This window comes from Taudactylus pleione, unplaced genomic scaffold, assembly GCF_031769625.1.
Source record: "Taudactylus pleione unplaced genomic scaffold, aTauple2 ptg000009l, whole genome shotgun sequence".
Lineage (NCBI taxonomy): Eukaryota > Metazoa > Chordata > Amphibia > Anura > Myobatrachidae > Taudactylus > Taudactylus pleione.
The window spans coordinates 1,555,627-1,575,429 of record NW_028284412.1 but is presented as its reverse complement, the minus strand read 5'-3'; the positions used below and the strand labels follow the sequence as shown (position 1 = coordinate 1,575,429).

General features: G+C 41.9%; 1 protein-coding gene across 3 annotated transcripts in view; it reads right to left on the bottom strand.

The window, feature by feature from the left end:
- DENND1A (DENN domain containing 1A) overlaps positions 1-19,803 on the bottom strand; it is a 742,523-nt gene that overhangs the window by 267,664 nt on the left and 455,056 nt on the right. For all 3 annotated transcript variants that reach the window (XM_088466860.1, XM_088466851.1, XM_088466868.1), the window contains exon 12: positions 6,166-6,267. In XM_088466860.1, the coding sequence (XP_088322986.1) occupies positions 6,166-6,267 (102 nt within the window). The remainder of the gene's footprint in view (positions 1-6,165; positions 6,268-19,803) is intronic.

Genomic DNA, 19,803 nt, shown 5'->3' with positions numbered 1-19,803 from the left:
CACTCAGACATAGCATTTGCACCCATGATAGGGCTAGTGCAACTGCGCGGTGTTATTGATGACAGCTATGATTAAATTCATACACAAAGTATAATTCCTACTGCAGCGTACAAGTCTGTATATGGGCAAAAATATATATTAATTCCGCGCAGCTCATTGTGGGAGCAATTACGCCGAACGTACGTTCAACTCTGAATGTTTAGTGCTTGGCCGCATGTGATAGAAAAGCCAGAAGCAAATGACACCGCAGTAAATCCTAGGCAAGAAGGATATGATAGAGTTTGTATTTGTCCACGGCTATACAAGACAGGAGAAAAGGAAATTAAGCCACTGCGGTGGCTTTTGTATTGGTTGTTTTAGTCAAAATGCCAGAAGCAAAACCCACCTTTTTCTAACACTATTCAACGTAAAAAGCTTAAAAAGTCACACAAGGGGCTCATATTTCACCATTAAGCAAATGGAAAGGTACTTTTTGTCTATTAATCCTTAAATCTTGTTAAAAGTCTAGGAGGAAATGTAGCTGTTTTGGCAGCCTGGGTGATAAATAAAAGATTAAATGACGCCTTTCCCCGAGATGCGGTTTATTTTTCTTTGCTAATGCACAAGCTATTTTTTAAAGGACAATACGTTGAGAGGTCTAATGGGAGCCAGGCCTGCTGTGGTCAGGGGATAGTGGGATCATTCTGCAGGAAAGAGTTCAGTCGCCAAGATGTATGACTGTGCAATGAGTCAGCCGTGGCTTTGTGCTGTGCTCTCTATCACACTAAGAACATATATTTAAAAAAAAAATGCATTTAGAAAGAGTAAAATGTGCAATAGTCAAAAAAACAATGAAAACGCTGGCCTGTTCTATTAAATAAGATGTGAGACCATGTGTGTCTCTTAGAGGGCAATCGCTTCCTCTTCCAAATCAAATTAAGGTTGCAGACAGTTATCCCATTATCCTGCGGCTGGAACTGTTCCCCAGAGGAGTAACAAGAACTGATCTTCACAGGGGGCTACACAAACCTTCCAAGACCTCTGGACCTTCTAACAGCGCACAGAACAGCAAACAGGTTGTAAAGGGAACAAAGAGTGGGGATATTATGGGGGATTGTTATCTAAAATAAGTGTTTTTTTTTGTTTGTTTGTTTTTTACAGCTGCACAAAAACTAAAATTTTGTTGTATATGCACAGGATTTTCTTTCCTTTTTTTTTCTTAATTTTATAATGCAATTACGTAATGCCAGTAATACAGTAATTTGTACAGTTATTAAAGTAGTGTACTCATAAACCATAAAGTTAGATATCCGATTATGTACACCTGATATAAACTATGTATCATTTGGGGTTATCAAAGAGTTCTGATTCCAAATTCTCAAGACGAGTTACAGTATGACTATTCTTGACAATCTGTACTTGACAGGTTATTTATAAGCATTTATAATTGTCAATGCTAGGACAGGCCTGGCCAACCTGTGGCTCTTCAGCTGTTGTGAAACTACAAGTCCCAGCATACCCTTCTACCGATCAGCTGGTAAAAGCATGCCAGGACTATTAGCTTCACAACAGCCAGGTTGGCCAGGCCTGCGCTAAAATGTGAACTAAAAAGAAATAAAAAAATACAAGCTAGTATGAAAAGGGTTTGGTAGCATGGATGTTTAGTTTCTAGTGCAAATTAGTTGCAAACTTCGTAGGAAAACGTTGCCACAACCTGTTTAGCATAGATGAATGGAGGCCGGAAATCCACTTTTAAAAAACAGGGAGGATGATTTCCAATGGTGACTGTAATTAAGTCCATATATATATAAAAAAAAAAGTCCTGTTGTACCAACACGTTTCGATCTGCTCCTGAAGATCTTTTTCAAGGATGCAAGATTTCCTGACTCCATTTATCTATACTAAACAGGCTGTTAAAACGTTTTCCTTTTGTTTTGTTTTTTGGATTGTGGCAACTGGCCACTTATGTTTGTTATATAAAATTTGTGTGTAATAAACCCGAATATACTTTTAATTTACACGCATCTATTTTCCTTATATTTGTATGGCCATCATACTTGGGGAGGACTAACGTATGAAAGATCTCTGACAAAAAGTCTGAAAGTTTAAAGAAAGCTTGATGAGCAGTGTAATATTACTTCACATGTGAGTAATGGTACACATCCATTCAAACATCTGATTCATTGATATACCACATAGAGATCCTAGTCTGAATTTTGATGAGGGAGGACAAAGATACATTGACACGCTTATCCCCACTTGCTATTCTGTGAGTTGGGGTACGTCACCTCTGTAGATAGTGGGATGTTATAGTAGATTATAGCATGATTTTTTATTATTTCATTAGTCATCAAGATTGTGTGTGTTTTTTATGTTTTTTTCTGTATATATAACATGGAGAACACCAGCATGGTCTAAGGTCTACAAAATAAAGCATTCGACCATCACGTTTTGAAAGAACAACATATAAAAGGATTGAGTATTGTCTTTTCTCCTCCGAAACACTGTTCCAATTTGTATATGCAGCGCCATTTCATACTCAGAAGCTTTATTTGTGTATACACTGATGAAGGTGTGGCGACACCTTTTTCTTTTTTCTGGGCGGTGAATAGGCTGCAGGTGTTGCAGACCTTTTATACTGAAACTACCTATATTAAAACCACCTGCCTAATATTGTGTAGATCCCACTCATGCCACCAAAGTAGCTCTGACTGGTCGAGGCATGGGCTCCACAAGACCTCTGAAGGTGTCCTGTGGTATCTGGCACCAAGATGTTACCAGCAGATCCTTTAGGTCCTATAAGTTGCGAGGTGGGACCTCCATGGCTCACACTTGTTTTACTAGCACATCCTACAGATGCTCGATCAGATTGAAATCCGGGTAATTTGGATGCCAAGTAAACGCTTTGAACTCTCTGACATGTTCCTCAAACTATCAGGGAATACCGTTGCCATGAAAAGGTGTACTTGGTCTGCAAAAATGTTTAGGTAGGTTGTACAGATGTGTCATACACTATTGCTGCAGTCAAGCAAGACAGACCCTCTCAGCACGCCAGGTCCCATCTTACTCAGCTAGCACATAGTCTCTTTTTTTGCATCTATACCAACGAAAAATGCATCTTAGTCTCAGACAGATATACAAGTGCTTATCAATTTACTTAATGCTGTCCCCTGGTGCATCTTGGTCACATCGCATTGTGACTAAGACATTTTTGAGCATCAAAGATGCAAAAAATCTGCTAGCAAAGTTGCACGGACCTGGTGGCTCACTAGTGCTAGACGTCTTGAGCCGCATGTTGTATTAAGGCTGGGTGTATGAGGGCACATCTGTATGTGTCAAAGTGAAAATGTAGTTCATCAGACCAGGCCACCTTCTTCCATTGCTATATGGTCCAGTTCTGATGCTCATGTGCCCATTGTAGGAGTTTTCAACAATGTGTGCTACAGTAGCTCTTCTAAAGGTATTGGACCAAATAGTCTAGCCTTCGCATCCCATGTGCATTAATGAGCCTCGGGAGCGGATGACCATGTTGCCGGTTCTCCAGCTGTCCCTCCTTAGAACACTTTTGGTAGTTACTAACCACTGTATAATAATTTGACCCTTGTCAATTCGCTCAAATCCTTCCGCTCGCTCATTTTTCCTGTGTCCAATACATCCATTTCATGAACGGGGTGTTCAGGTGCTACCAAAAATACCCCACCCCTTGACAGGTGAAATTGTAACGAGAAAATCAATGAATCAATGTTCTTCACTGTCAGTGGTCTCAATGTTAAGATTGACGGGCCTGTGCGTGTGTATATATACATATATATATATATATATATATATATATACACACATGCAAAACGCACACACCCATCATGTATATATATGTGTGTGGACACATGTGCATGTATATATATATATATATATATATATACATATATGCTAAGCAGTTTTGGGTTCACATGGCAGGAAAGAGTTAAATTAATGTAAATAATAAGCAATCCAATCGTCTTTGCTTAAGGATAAAAAATAATTTGGAACAACAGCTGATGAGTAAAAACCCTCCTCCTACCGAAACACAGCGTGTTACAGATCAAAGAGCTGTTACCTTCCCCGGTCTGTATATTCTGCAGCCCGTGTACCCGAGCTTTGATCTATTAATTAAGAGTACTTCAGAAGCAGGTGGCATTGATACAACCGCAAGCAAAATTGTTCCAACTTTGTCTTAGCAAATGAAAAGCATTTAACCAACAGCATCACTCAGCCCATTTACTGGGGTGCATTATGAACTGAATAAAGCACCAGCCAGTCTTCGAGCACAATAAAAATATGTAGGAACATAGGAGCCTGATTAATATTGAGTTATTCTACACAATTTGCCTGGGAAATTGAGTGAAAAGAAAAGGCCTTGAAAGAAAAGAACACTGACATAACAGGAGAGCAAAAACTACCCACACACGTCTAGGAAAACTCCATATACTATGCAAGAATTATAAATATTTATATGTAATATGAAAAAGAGCAACCGGCAACCTTTTCATTAATAAAGCATAAATTATATAGGGAGAGAACTCAATCCTTAAACATTTGTGCAGTGCTCAGACTCTTGCAATGTTGGCTTTATTTTAAGATTCTCAGCTGAATGTTGTTTTTATTTTATTTTTATTTTACATCTATTGAAATCAAAATGTGAGCACAAAACAAAGGTCTCTGTCTTGTGTGCACAGAATAGCTTAGAAGGTAATATGAAAATGTCTGTTGCACCTTTCATAAATGTATAATGGAAAGTTAAATGAATTAGTTGTATTTTTAACTTTCCGTTGAGCGTTTAAAGCCAGTAACACACAGGACAATGTTACCGCTCAGCTTCAGCAAGTGACGAGATCAATGTCTGATTTGGCCAAGGGAACTGGACGCTATCTTGTCAGGTGTCGTAGAATGGGGAGGAGCTCATTAAAAATGTCACACGTAATGTCATCACATGTGCCTGCCCAGCAGTCACCTCTCCATCCTGCATGCTGGTGTGACAGTGTTTGTCCTACAGACATGCAGGACACGGAGCTGAGACACTGATCCAGATGCAAAAATCAGTCATTAGTTGCTCCATACACTCAGGGCTGTTGCTCAGTCAGACTGTCTCTTAAGTCAGCACTGATTACTAGCATTCCCAGGCCCGTACCTAATTCTGTGTGCCAAAACTGAGCACATGCACTAGCAATGTTAAGATGCAGAATGTTCCCCTGACTGATCATGTAAAATCCCTGTGATACTGAAATTGGAGATAGACGCAAACATTTCTATAATGAAGGAGGTGGTGAGGCCAACCAAACCGGTTGCTCTTAGAGAGTGCAGCTACCAAAGGTAATATTACCATAAAAGTTGAGCAGAAAAACTCTTAAAATAACACATTGGTTAACTCAGGTATTATTATTATGTCCAATAATGTACGAGCTTTGATATATGTTATTGACCAAAAAATATTGTATTTGCATTTTAAAGACATATTACAATAAAATTAAAGTGTGTGTGTGTATTATTATTAGAATGTATTGTTTAGTTATTTTTAGTTATTGTATACCTTATATATGTAAATAGGATTTTCACAGGCGTTCCTTACCTCCTATATGTTAGTTCTGTTTTAGATATAATTTGTTTTTCACCACTGATGATGTTACAGAGTTTTCAGGTGCTTTACAATTAAAAAGTGATTATGAGATGCATTAATTTATGTGCACTCTTGTAATCATAAAACAATTAGAGGACCGTTAAATCACTGAATACTGAATAATAACAAATTAAAATTTATTAAAACTAAGGAGAGAGAGAGATAAATCTATTTAAATATTTAAAATTGTGCATTTGTTTTAAATAAATTCATTTCAATTACCAATTGCATTTATTTTATACAACATATTAAAACAATATTATTCTCCTTTAAATATATACTATTTACATTGTATAACTAGTGTATATTTATCCTTTTGGGTATAGCAGTACAGTATTTTTAGCTTGTGAGTCAAATGTTTTGTGAGTGTTCTATTTTAAGTTTCTCGTTTCTCATTTCTACTTTTGTGTGATAGATGTGTTAATGCAGGATGATATTTTTTTTTCACAGAGGCTTGAAGTTTACACAAGCTTTTCCGCTTCCACAGACACCATTACTCAACTTGATAAACCAACAATAATAGTTAAAGTACTGACCACTTCACTTGGTAGATTCTGCAGGTCATCGAATGGAGTCTCCAAAGTGTTGGTGTCAACATTCAGAACCACCACATCTTCCAGACTCATAACTTTCACTTTCTGAAAGCAGGAAACAAGGAAAAGTTTACAAACACCTTAGAACAAATTATTAAGTCATTAGCATGTGTGGCTACTTTGACCATTGCAATGCAATTAATTTAATATGATCACTATCGCTGTTAGGGTGTATGAAGGATGGCACTATGGTTGTCTTTTATAAACCTGATGTTTTACCATGCAATATATTCTATAGAGGTATGTATATACTGTGTTACATGTTAATCCAGAAATATGATAATTAATATTATCTGGATCAATAGTTAAGCTTCCTTGAATAATATAAACTACAAATAATTGGCAACAATTTAATTAAAAGAAAGATTCAGTAATCATTTTCACTGAGTATGAGGCCAATGCTTGAACACAGTTTGCTAACTAAAGTTTTGCAAGGATATTACAGGTGTTCCTACAGATAAAATGGGCATTAGTGGTAGCCACTAAACGCAGACCTATTTGATTTTGAATTAGTACCATGTTACAGAAACCACAGTTGGCATTATTGTCTATGACCATCTGTTATATTAGAGCTGAACGAAGGATCTTAATCCAAGTTTAAATCTGTGAGCTCTTTCTATAGTCAATGTACAGTATGTATATATAAAGAATACTTGATAGTCAAAAAATCCTTAAAATTATTTAGCTGATAACTGTTGCATTATAAGCAGAAACACAAAGCAAGAAATTTTCATTTTGCTGGGCCATGGTACACCCCCGGTCTGATAAATGCATAATTCACACATTACTAATGGGCAATGCTAAGAACATGGACATGATTTGCTAATACAAGATATGTGATATAGCAATGGCGAGTCATATGTACCCCTCCGGTGCTAAGGATGAGTGGGACTTGTTTTGCACATACAGAGAACCGCAAACGTGATAGGGACCAGTTCCACTCGTACTTAGCACTAAAGGCGTTCAAATGTGGAAAAACTATACTTACAAGTCTCCCACCGGTATTTACTGCAAGTGAGGGTCAGGGAAGGTTAGAATTATAATATTGATGAGCAGGCTGGGGAAGGGTGCTAAAAGTGCCTGATCTCCTCCAGGCTCACACATTTAGGGACAACTTATTTGAAAGGAGGAAGCTAATCTCTTTCAATGATGTGCCCTTACTAGTACGCATACAATAATCCCTTACAGTGGCAGAACTAGCGGCGGTTCCACCAGTGGCTTGCACCGCGGCCCGCTGTGGTGCAGGGGCCCATAGCCCCTGCAGCCTACAGCACCGCTGCACCCACCGCCAGTGTCCCCCGGGCCCCACAGTGTAGTGCGGACCGCAGTGAGTGCGGTCTGCACTATACAACAAACACTGCTGCTGGCACACAGACTCTCATTGGCTGCTGCGTCCACGAAGGGAGTCGGGCTGGAGCTCACTCATGAGCTCCACCTTCCGGCTCCCACAGTGGGTGATGGGAGAGGCGTCATGACGTCTCTCCCATAGTGCAGAGCGAAACGGAGGAGCAGACAGCGGCGGGATTCAGATACCGGTAAGTTATTTTTTTTGTGTGTGTGTTTGTTCAATAGACTGACTTCTACTTGGGGCAGGGCACATAGTGGGGACTACTACTGGGGGCAATGCACATTGGGGGGACTACTACTGGGGGCAATGCACATAGGGGAGACTTCTACTGGGGGCAGTGCACATAGCAGAGACAACTACTGGAGGCACTGTACATACGTGGGACTACTACTTTAGGCATTGCATCTAGGGGGAACTACTACTGGGGACACTGCACATGCTGGTACTTGGAGAACCAGAAGTACCAGCATGCGGGCATTACAGGATTTTTTACCCTGTATTTCCAGAACCAGGACTGGCTCAGAACCCAGTTATGGTTGCACTAAATACAGGGGACCCCTACGTCGTTTGCCCCCTGTATTTTGGCAACCAGGGCTGGTTCTGAATAGCCCAATGCTGGTTGTGTTTAAATACAGGGAACCCCTACATCGTTGTCCCCTGTATTTAGCACAACCAGCAACGTGTCACTAGAAGCCCGAGGCTGTTCATTGGGGGGGGGGGGGGGGGCAGATGGCGGGGACACCATTTTTTTCCAATTTTTTTAACAGGTATTATTTATTTATTTTTACACAGAAACACAGATGGTTCTCACTGATCCCGTCCGTGCTTCTGTGTCAATGACACACAGATGCATGTAGCACGGACATCCCTGATTCGTGCTACATGCGTCTGTGTCGGCCATCACATCGTTCGGTGTGTATACACACGGAACGAAGTGTGGCACATCGTGAATGATAGGTCGAGATCTTTCTGCATGTTGGAAAGTCATCAACCACGACGAACGACCTACGGGAGCCTGCATCGGATCGCGATCATCCCCACACAGGGCACTTTTTAAACGATTCGCCGTTTCAACCGATCGAAAACGGCCAAATCGTGTAAAAAATCGTACCATGTGTGGGGGCCTTAAATGAACTTTGGGGGTCATTCAGACCCGGTCACAAGCACCGATGTGCTCGCAACCGGGTCGATGGGTAGCCCTGCGCACGCGCAGCGGCCACACTGCGCGTGCGCAAGCCTCGGAGCGAGAAACTCTATCGCTCCGGAGCTCGCTACAAAAGGGGCGGCTGTCGATGTTGATCGACAGCTCGCCCCTTTTTGTAGGTGGGCTGGGGGGGTGGTTTCCAAAACTGAGGCATTTTTGTGGGCGGCCGCACTGACATCATCCGTGATGTCAGTGGGGAGCTTCCTGCTCCATCAGAGCAGAAAGCTCCCTGGGGCTTGCGAGTGCCCAGACCCAACCTTAGGGTCTGGTCGCAAGCCCCGATGGTCGCGATGGTCGCTGTGGTAACCCACAGCTTAGCTTGCGACCAGGAGGCCGCACCAAAATAAAAAAAAAAAAAGAAGTGCCCGCCCTCATTCAGAGAGAGCGATCGCTTCTTGCAACCACCTCTGAATGAGGTCCTTAGTCTGCAATATTACTTATACAATTCATTGCACCCAATATGTTGAAAAACTCAACTAAAAACATATTGGAAAAAACAAAGGTAGATGGCTGCCAAATCAAGAACCACAAAGTATTTCTTGATAGGGATAAGGAAAACCAAACAAATTTGCTTTTAGTTTTTTTTTTTTTTTTTCAATTTCGATAAAAACAACCCTACTTTTCTGACCATTTTCGGTACACTTTCTTTGCTGTGACAGGACATTCAAAAACTTCTGTAGAGAAAAAAATAATAATAATAATTTGGCTGTGTCCCGCTAAACGATATATTGATACTGATATTGTAATATGATTAGTCCAAAGGATCACAAACACAGTCCTCAAGGCTTCCCAACATTTCAGGTTTTAGAGATATCCATGGTTGAGTACAGGTGACTAAAGCTGGGTACACACTGACAGATATATTGGCCAATCAATTGATCGGCCAATATATCTGGTGCCTGTCGGCCAGTGTGTCCCAGCGATATTTGCAATGTGTACCCACCTTTAATTAGTACCTCAGTCAATTTGATTTAACCACCTGTGCTCAACCATGGAGATCTCTAAAACCTGAGCTGTTGGGGAGCCTTGAAGACCACATTTGGGAACCTCTGGACTAGCCTAAAAAAGTGTCACAACAGGCTAAGCCAGTGGTTCCCAAACTATGTGCCGTGGCACCCTGGGGTGCCTCAGAGTGCTTGCAGGGTTGCCTTGGGTTGAGGATCCAAAATTAATTTTATTCAGTGTGATAGTCAAAACCAGTGCTAATTGCTGCCAATCAAAGAATATGTGGACAAAAACAAGCACAGCCCTGTCACCCACCACATAACTGAACCTAAGAGTGACATAGAAGCACAATTTACTTCATTTAATTTTTTCAATAAGAAACTTTTGGTTCAGGGGTGCCACGGAAAAAATGCTGATACTCTAGGGCGCCGTGATTCAAAAGAGTTTGGGAACCACTGGGCTAAGCACTTTGCGGAGAATAGGTTAATACAGTTGATGCAAATATGCATAGAAATATAATTTACCATATTAAAAATCTTGTAGTAGTAGAAATTGTCAACCGTTTAGAGACAAACAAAGATAAGGTAAACCTGATTATAATAACACAATTCTTTTTAACCATAATTCATGCTGTCCTTAAATTGCCTGGCTACTTGGAGACCCAATAAATACAATATAAATAAACTATAAGAGAAAGTTGGTCCTTAGATTTTTGCTGGTCATGGCAATCCAGCAAAATATAAAATATGTATTATCGGAGGTGGATCCACATCAATACCTATCGGGCAGTTAATTTACAGTGATATAAATATCGTGAGATAGCCATACAGTAATAAATAGGCTACATAGCACATTATCCATTACTGTAATTTATAACCAAGTACAATGTGCTATTCTTTAGTTGATATCTGAAATTCAGCATAGATACATATGATGTGTCTGTGTACTTAGAGTTCACTCACATGTGAGACAGATGATTGCATCCTGTACAGATACTGCTATAGGAACAGCTTCACAATGATTCTAATGCAGTCATTTATATTGCTTCACTCTTTACCAAAAACATATGACCCCCGACAAACACAATACTCTATATAACACCCCCTTATCTATAGTGCCAAATTTGGCCTGTGTTCTAAGAAGTTAGTCTAATGAGGCCGCATTGTAGCTAAATTAATATAATTAGTGTGCATTTATAAAGAGAACATACCAGCTGGGAAGACAGGGCGATAGCATTAAAAGAAAACACTATACCTTCCGTTAGTATCACTTAGTTTCTTTTATCTGCCTTAGAATGTCTTAGACTAAACCCTTTAGGCAGTTACAGTAGACATGAAGGAAGTACGGTATGAGACCTGTCAGTCAGGGGGAATCAAGGAACTAAGGTATAGGGGGGCCGGTATTGAGGTCTCAGAACAACATGAATATATGATTGTAGTCCTGCCTTTGGGCAACAGTGAATATTAATAGAATGAAGCCTAAATGTACTTACATTACAGGCATTGCATGCTTACATACAAAATACTAAAATAAAATAAAGATCTTAAACACAGAAGGACAGATACAATTCTAAAGATATTATCTACCATCTATTACTGATATTGACAATTTAGACATTATACTATGTATAATAGTTTATTTGCCAAATGTCCTTAATTTCCAAGGACATCTCAAATTATTGTTTTTTTCTTTCCCTCCTTCAATGTATCTGTCAGGTTGCAGCCTAGGTTCGGCCGTTACTCACTACAGCGCCCCTGATCCCTCGGGTGGTCAGACGTCAGGTGCGGCGGCGAGTGACGCGCTGAGCATTATACTTAGAGCCAATTATACTTAGAGCCATGTGGATATCCATGAGCTGTACTGTGCCTTGATTGCTGCGGTTGCCGTCATGGACGCAGCCATGACAGTTCACATCACCTGACTACCTTTTACCCAATAGTAGCATGGTGGTGGTCAGCTGACACTGTCCACCAATGATCTGCTACCTTAGGGTATAAAGCCAGTCTCTGTACAGAAGTTGCCTGTGCAATGTTGTCGCTACCTTGTGTATACTTGCCGTTACCTCGTTCCAGGTTCACTCATCGTGATATCCTGGAGTCTGCTAGTGTCAACAGTACGTCCGAACATCTTGACTGTGTGCTATACAAGTGCCAACTCCGGGATCGGTATGAAATACCGCCGGACGATGGAAGACCGGCAACTGAAGATCCTGACAGGTAAGTATTTTTGTATTTTTAACTATAACTAACCTTACCCCCCCTAACCCTCTATTAGGGGTGCCTAACCCTAAGCTCCGCCCCCAAGTGCCTAACCCTAACCTTCCCCTAGCCTAACCCTAACCCTCCCGGGGGGTGCCTAACCCTAAGTCCCCCCCTGGGAGCCCCTAACCTAACCCTCCCCACCCCGCGGCTGTCCGCGCCCGCCTTACCTTCGTTTGGTATGCCGGGCGTCGGGCTCCCGGCGCCTGTCATTAGACACCTGCCAGGATTAGACAGCCGTCGGTCGGCATTTCGACAGTCGGGTTCCTGACTGCATCCCCCAATTCCTTGTGCTACCTCCTGGTGCAGCAGTGCGTCACAGCATCTTACTGGCGTATAGTTACAAGTGCCATTCCTTGGAGCCATAGTGCGTCAAGACACCTTTTCCGGCGTACAGTTACTAGTGCCACCTCGTTGTGCAACTGTGCATCAGAAAACCCTTTCCTTGCGTACAACTACAAATATATACTCTTGGTGCAGCTGTACTTCTTCCTGAAGTATTTCTCTCGGGCCATTGTTATAATTTCTCTATTTACGGTGGATATCGGATACCTGACCAAAGGACAGCGACCTGCCTGCTGGGTGCAGCTAAACCCATATCCCGCTTGGAGGGGTCACTGGTGAACACCTCCCAGCAGGTTAGACTCCGCACCTTTGGCCAGGTCTCGCCAACATCCGATATTCGTGGATGAGGAGACCTTATATACAGGCCCCATGCCTCCCTCAACCTGGGACCCCAGCTTTCACCCCCTCCGTAGGGGATCTCCCTAAGCCGAACGTGACAATATCCCTATTTTCTAACAATAACCAACTTTCAGTATAATTTCTCTCATTCTGTTAATTTGCTACAATTGGCATCACATCATCTTGTGTGGGATTAATATGTTAATATTTAAGTGAATCATTTAAATGGAAAAACATTTTATTACAATTCCAAGTAGACATATGATAATGGGGATTAGTTGTGTCCCAAAGTCTACATGAGGTGCTTAAATGCACATTGCCAGTAGCAAAGTGTCCCTGGAAACTATTTCAAGTATGGAAATAGTTATTAACATGGATTTCCAGAATGGTTGCTAAGAGAGAGACAGAGCAATGATAAAGCACATGGGTGATTTTCCATCCAAGAACCTACAAGGAACCTGAGGTCCAGGGTGGCTGTCAAAAGTCTTTTGGGTAATCTGCCGGAACCTGAACTTGTGCAGGTCTGTATCACATGGTGATCAGTAAATAGCACAATATACTCATCTGCATGTCATTACGTACTTTCACACAAGAGAATTAGCATGAACTGTTCTTGTAAGAAATACTGTGAATTCTATCTGTAAACAAGTAGAATAATTACAGACAAGGACAAGTAGACAAAGAGAGAATTGTATCTAATGAGTGTAAATGTATACAAGTGGAGACGTTTCACACAGCAACCAATCAGCTTCTTGTTAACATTTATCAAGTACATTTTCCCAAAAGTCACTTGTGCATGATTAAAGAATTCCTGAAATATGAACTGTTGGGAATGCATAATGATTGGATTTGGGAAACACTGCTCAAGACTATATAGGTCATATGATAATATAGTAACATGTGGAACTTTTAATTAATGAGTCTAAAGCAGGTGACGTACAACTTTCCATGTGAGAAGTGCGGAATCCTTTAGTCTGTCCTCGATCCCTTAGCAAGACACTAGATGATAGGGATAGTTTCTAGACATGAGGAGTACGCATGGTGTGAAGCAGGGCCGCAACCAGGGGGGGCTAAGGGGGCTCGTGACCCGGTTCCGACTTGAGGGGGTGCCAGGGAGAGGCTGCCGGGAGGCTAAATTGCTGCTCCTGTGGGTTTGGAGCCGCATCCTGGCTTTGAGAGGCACAGAGACACAGTCAATCTAATGTGTTGGTGGTCGCAAGCCAATCAGTGCTTGCGGACCGGCAGCCAATCAGCAGAGGCTGCAGGTCCGTGAGCAGTGCCACATTACAATGACGGTAGTACTGACAGTTCCCCAGCGTGTGGCAGCCCCGTCCCGCGCCACCCTGAGCTCACCCACAGCACACCCCTGGCAGGTAAGAGAAGGGAGATGAGGCCTTACTGTGGCATAATGTGTAAGGGGCCTTATTGTGACATAATGTAAAAGGGGCCTTACCGTGGCATGATGTGTAAGGGGCCTTACTGTGGCATAATGTATTTGGGGCATTACTGTGGCATAATGTATAAGGGACATTACTGTGGCTTAATGAATAAGGGGCACTACTGTGGCGTAATGTACAAGGGGCCTTACTGTGGCATAATGTGTTGTAAGGGGCCTTACTGTGGATAATGTGTTGTAAGGGGCATTACTGTGTTGCATAATGTACAGTATTTGTTGTAAGGGAAATTACTGTGGCATAATGTGTTATAAGGGACATTACTGTGTGGAATAATGTATGGTATAATGTGTTATGAGGGGCATTACTGTGTCACAAAACCACACACACCATTTTCGTCATCTACGTTGTATTTTTTTGGGGGGGCGGCAAATTATGGCCTTGTTCCAGGTGACAAAAATTCTAGTTTCAGCCCTGGTGTGAAGACACACTGTCCACTGGCACAAACTGTCCGTATGCTAGACCCTCACATAAACCCTACTCCCTGGGCTTTCAATATCTGTACTTGCAATCTGGTTCTAGTGCAGAGATGCAGGATGTTAAAGTTTTGCAGCAACATAATAGGGGCTTCAATCTTCAGTGACCATTTGTGAGGTGGCAGTCCTGGAGGGTAGCGACAGTTCAGGAAATCCACACGGTTGTTGACTGTTTTTATCATGTGATGTGCTGACCTGTACATCCTCGCCAGACCAGGGAAATAGCGTAGCAGATACTTGCTGATGGCTTTGCCAGAATCAAGTTACCAAAGAGGTCTTTGCAAACCCATGCCTGGCACTGCTGCTCCAAATGGGAAACCTCAAGGTTAACATTAACGAACGCTTATATGGTGTGAACTATGTGGCCCATCAGATTAGTAAATTATTTTGATTCTAATATATGTTTCAGGCACTTTGCTGATTTTGATATAGAGTAGTAATTTTACAAATTCACACAAATGCATCACCCTCCAATTCTCATGTTTACTATTACAGTTACATTTCCTACACGCAGCACAACACTTGATTGAGGAGCCCATTGTCAGCCCTTGTCCTTTTCTGTGTCACTGACAGTTTTGCAGAAGTGACCAATATGACTGTTTCCGTACATTTGTCCATGCAGCTTATGTCCTGTAGTGATCTGCTCAAAGTTTTGAGGTATCTCTTATGCAATGGCACATTCACCCATATGATTATGTAATCCGGCAGAAGGCTGGCCAGCGCCTGTCATGATGTTGTAGTGAGGGGTTTCTCATTGTATCGTAAGTTCAGTAGTAATTTGAAGCCGAGTGAGCGTTAATTTATTCTATAAACTCATTTTTGCGAATAAAGGTTAGATGAAAAATTGTCTGTCCCTCCTGGAGCGTCTAGGAAAAATATTTGGGCCCTCCTGTCACTAGCACTTACATTTTTTTAAATTCATGTGCTTGTTTACATTTTACATACATTTTAGATGTTAAGATAATCACACATCAGTGAAAGTAGACTTCTGGCTCAGTAGCAGAATTCAATAGAACATCTGCACCAGCATAGCAATGGCCAGCTCAAATATTTACATAGCACAGTCATTGACCAATGCACTACGCTAAATTATTTTACAAAATTCAAGTCACTCAAATTAAACAGCTATTTTCATGACTGAAAATACCTCTCTCTGAAACAGGAGCATGAAAAAAAAAAAAAGAACCTCGTGGGTATTTCATCAAAGATAAATCGTAAAGTGATAGTCTTGCTCTCCGTTGCCCAGAGCGGATATTACAAACACTTCGCTTTTCCACTTGCATGTCTATGGTATCACAAACAATATCTCAGAACATAAGGCCTATAACCTCTACCGGCCACATGTCCTCTAGTGGAAAAAGTCATGCAACAAATGTGTTAACAGATTAGTGGTGCTTAAGCCTGGATATGATTATATTCTGTGACTCTATAACACATATTTTCATAAATTTTTATTAATGACATGATTAATACAAAAAGGATTATAGTCTACAACTGTATTTATAAATAAAACTATACAATTAACTTGAATGTTACCTGGAAAAAAATATAAATAAATATATACATACATACATACAGTGCCTTGCAAAAGAATTCACCCCCTTTGGATTTTTCATGTTTTGTTGCCTCACAACCTGGAATTAAAATGGAAGGTGTGCATCATTTCATTCACAGAACATGCCTACAACTGTGAAGTTGAGTTTTTTGTTATACTGTGAATCAAACAACATTTAGGGCAACATAACAGAAAACTTCAGCATGCATAGCTATTCACCCCCCAAAGTCAGTACTTTGTCGAGCCACCTTTTGCGACAATTACAGCTGCAAGTCGCTTTGGATAAGTCTCTATGAGCTTGCCATATCTTGCCCCTGGGATTTTTGCCCATTCCTCAAGGCAAAACTGCTCCAGCTCCTTCATGTTGGATGGTTTCCGCTTGTGAACAGCAATCTTCAAGTCTGACCACAGATTCTCAATTGGATTGAGATCTGGGCTTTGACTAGGCCATTCCAACACATTTAAATGTTTCCCCTTAAATCACTCGAGTGTTGCTTTAGCAGTATGCTTCGGGTCATTGTCCTGGTGGAAGGTGAACCTCCATCCCAGTCTCAAATCACAGGCAGACTGAAACAGGTTTTGCTCAAGAATATCCCTGTATTTAGCGCCATCCATCTTTCCCTCAACTCAAATCAGTTTCCCAGTCCCTGCTGCTGAAAAACATCCCCACAGCATGATGCTACCACCACCATGTTTCACTGTGGGGATGGTGTTCTTGGGGTGATGAGATGTGTTGAGTTTGCGCCAGACATAGCGTTTTCCTTGGTGGCCGAAAAGTAAAATTTTAGTCTCATCTGACCAGAGCACCTTCCTCCATACATTTGGGCAGTCGTCCACATGCCTTTTGGCAAACTCAAATCGTGTCTTCTTATTTTTATCCCTAAGTAATGGCTTTTTTCTTACCACTCTTCCATAAAGCCCAGCTCTATGGAGTGTACGGCTTATTTATTTTATTTATTAACAGTTATTTATATAGCGCACACATATTCCGTAGCGCTATATAAATAAATACCATTCACATCTTGTCCCTGCCCCAGTGGAGCTTACACTCTATATTCCCTATCACATGCTCACACACATACACACTATGGTAAATTTTTTGTGGGGAGCCAATTAACCTACCAATAAATTTTTGGAGTGTGGGAGGAAACCGGAGTACCCGGAGGAAACCCACGCAAGCATAGGGAGAATATACAAACTCCACACAGTTAGGGCCGTAGTGGCAATTGAACCCATGACCTCAGTGCTGTGAGGCAGTAACGCTAACCATTACACCGTCTGTGCTGTGGTCACATGCACAGATACACCAGTCTCTGCTGTGGAACTCTGCAGCTCCTTCAGGGTTACCTTTGGTCTCTGTGCTGCCTCTCTGATTAATGCCCTCCTTGCCCGGTCTGTGAGTTTTGGTAGGCGGCCCTCTCTTGGCAGGTTTGTTGTGGTAACATGTTCATTCCATTTGATGATGATGGATTTGATGGTGCTCCGGGGGATCATCAAAGATTTGGATATTTCTTTTATAACCCAACCCAGAATTGTACTTCTCAACAACTTTGTCCCTGACTTGTTTGGAGAGCTCCTTGGTCTTCATGGTGTGATGCCTCTGGCTTAGTGGTGTTGCAGCCTCTGGGGCCTTTCAGAAAAGGTGTGTTTGTACTGACAGATCATGTGACACCTTGATTTCACACAGGTGGACTTCATTTCACTAATTATGTGACTTCTGAAGGTAATTGGTTGCACAAGATCATAGCAAAGGGGGTGATTACATATGCACATGCCAATTTTCAGAATTTTATTAATAAAGATTATTTTTTATATATATTTTTCTCATTTCACTTCACCAAATTAGACTATATCGTGCAGATCCATCACATAAAATTCAGATTAAAAAATAAAAAATAAAATTACATGTTGTAATGTAACAAAAAAGGTAAAAAGCCAAGGGTGTGAATACTTTTGCAAGGCACTGTATATATATATATATATATAAAACTTTTTTACATGTCCATTTAGTCCTCGTTACAACAGGTCATTATAGATTAACCGTATGATCAGTACTGTAAATAGATATTGAATCAATCACCCGCAGTATCCCCACTTGATAAAGCGTGAGTGGAATTTATGGGTTGGGTACAGGATCCTGACAGTCAGGACACAGACAGCAGCATCCTGACAGTCAGAATCCGGACAGAGTTTTGTATGTTTTATAACCTTTACCCAAACCAACCCTCCCGCAGCCTAACCCTAACCCTCTTGTCACGCAGCCTAACCCTAAGTCTCCCCCTGACCCTAATACTTACCTCTGCAATCTGTTGGTATTCTGACAGTCGGGATGCCGCTGTCAGTATTGTGATCGCTGGCATCTTGACTGTCGGGATGCCAACTACATCACAAATTAATGACGTCAACCAAATGAAGTGCAGTATAAGTAATAACTAAGTAAATTCTGGACAATGGCAGCACCCTTCAGTAACATATCAGTTCTGACAACCAAAGGGAAGCTAACCAGAACTCTTGCAATGCTAGTTAATGCACTGTTTAGGAAACTCTGATAGCAGAATATATATTAACAGTAGTTTCCACTTGATGCAAAAGAAGAAAAGAAAAAAACATTAATTAGAAATGTAAGGGTTCAGATTGTAAATACGCAGGCATTTCGGTGCCTGGGCAAGGAAGAACACTGTTTTATGTCTCTTAGTCTTTGACGGGCTAACAAACGCTGCTAGGCAACCCTAACCCCAGCCAACATAAAACGAATAGTGATTTTTGATTAATAAATAGATCACCATTCCCCATCCCAAAAATGAATAGCATTAACATTAAAATAGATATTCCTATTTTCCCCCAAACCAACCCAGCATTAAATTATTATTACCATTTAACATGTATTTCAAATTATTTATATTGTGCCAGTATATTTGGCTGCGCTTTAAAAATATTTCCCATCAGCCCCAATATTAAATTAATAGGATTTCCACTTAAACATACCTATTCATTCCCCATCAGCTCTTATGTTAACGTCAAATAATTCCCACTCGATAAAAAGGCTTATTTATCCTAACTAGTGTGGAAGGCTGTGCTGGGATCAAGTGTTTGATCCCAGAATCAGCAGAGCTGCAGGGGCAGGCAGAGGGGATGTGTCCTCTGCGGGGCACATCCGTTGCCGGGACAGTAATGTCCCCAGCGTCGGTGCAGACGCCGCAGGCACCTGGTGAAGGAACCATCTGATCCCTTTCAGCAGTGCCGGCGGTGCAATGGAGTCAGCGGACCTTGGCGCCCGGCAGCCAAGAAGCGGCGGATAGCCGGCGCTTGACAGAGTACTCCGTACTTGGCTCCGGGTGCGGGCTTACTGTAGCCCGCCGCCTGGCAGCCTGGTTACGGCAGCGGGTGTTTGGCTCTGGCCGCGAGCCAAACCCGGCTCGTGGGCCCAGTAGGAGGCAGACACGGCGAGCCAATCGCGGCTCGCAGCGTCATAGTCCCGCCTAATCGCGCCGTCTTGTATTAGACAGCACTGAGTGGGAAAAGGCAGTTCGGCGGCGGACAGGGAGGAGAGAAGACTTCCCAAACAGCGGAAGATCGGTGCGTCAACAGGGGCGGCGGCCGCGGAAGAGGCCAGAAGATGCCGCTGTCAAGAGAGAAGACAGGCGGCGCCGGCTGGAA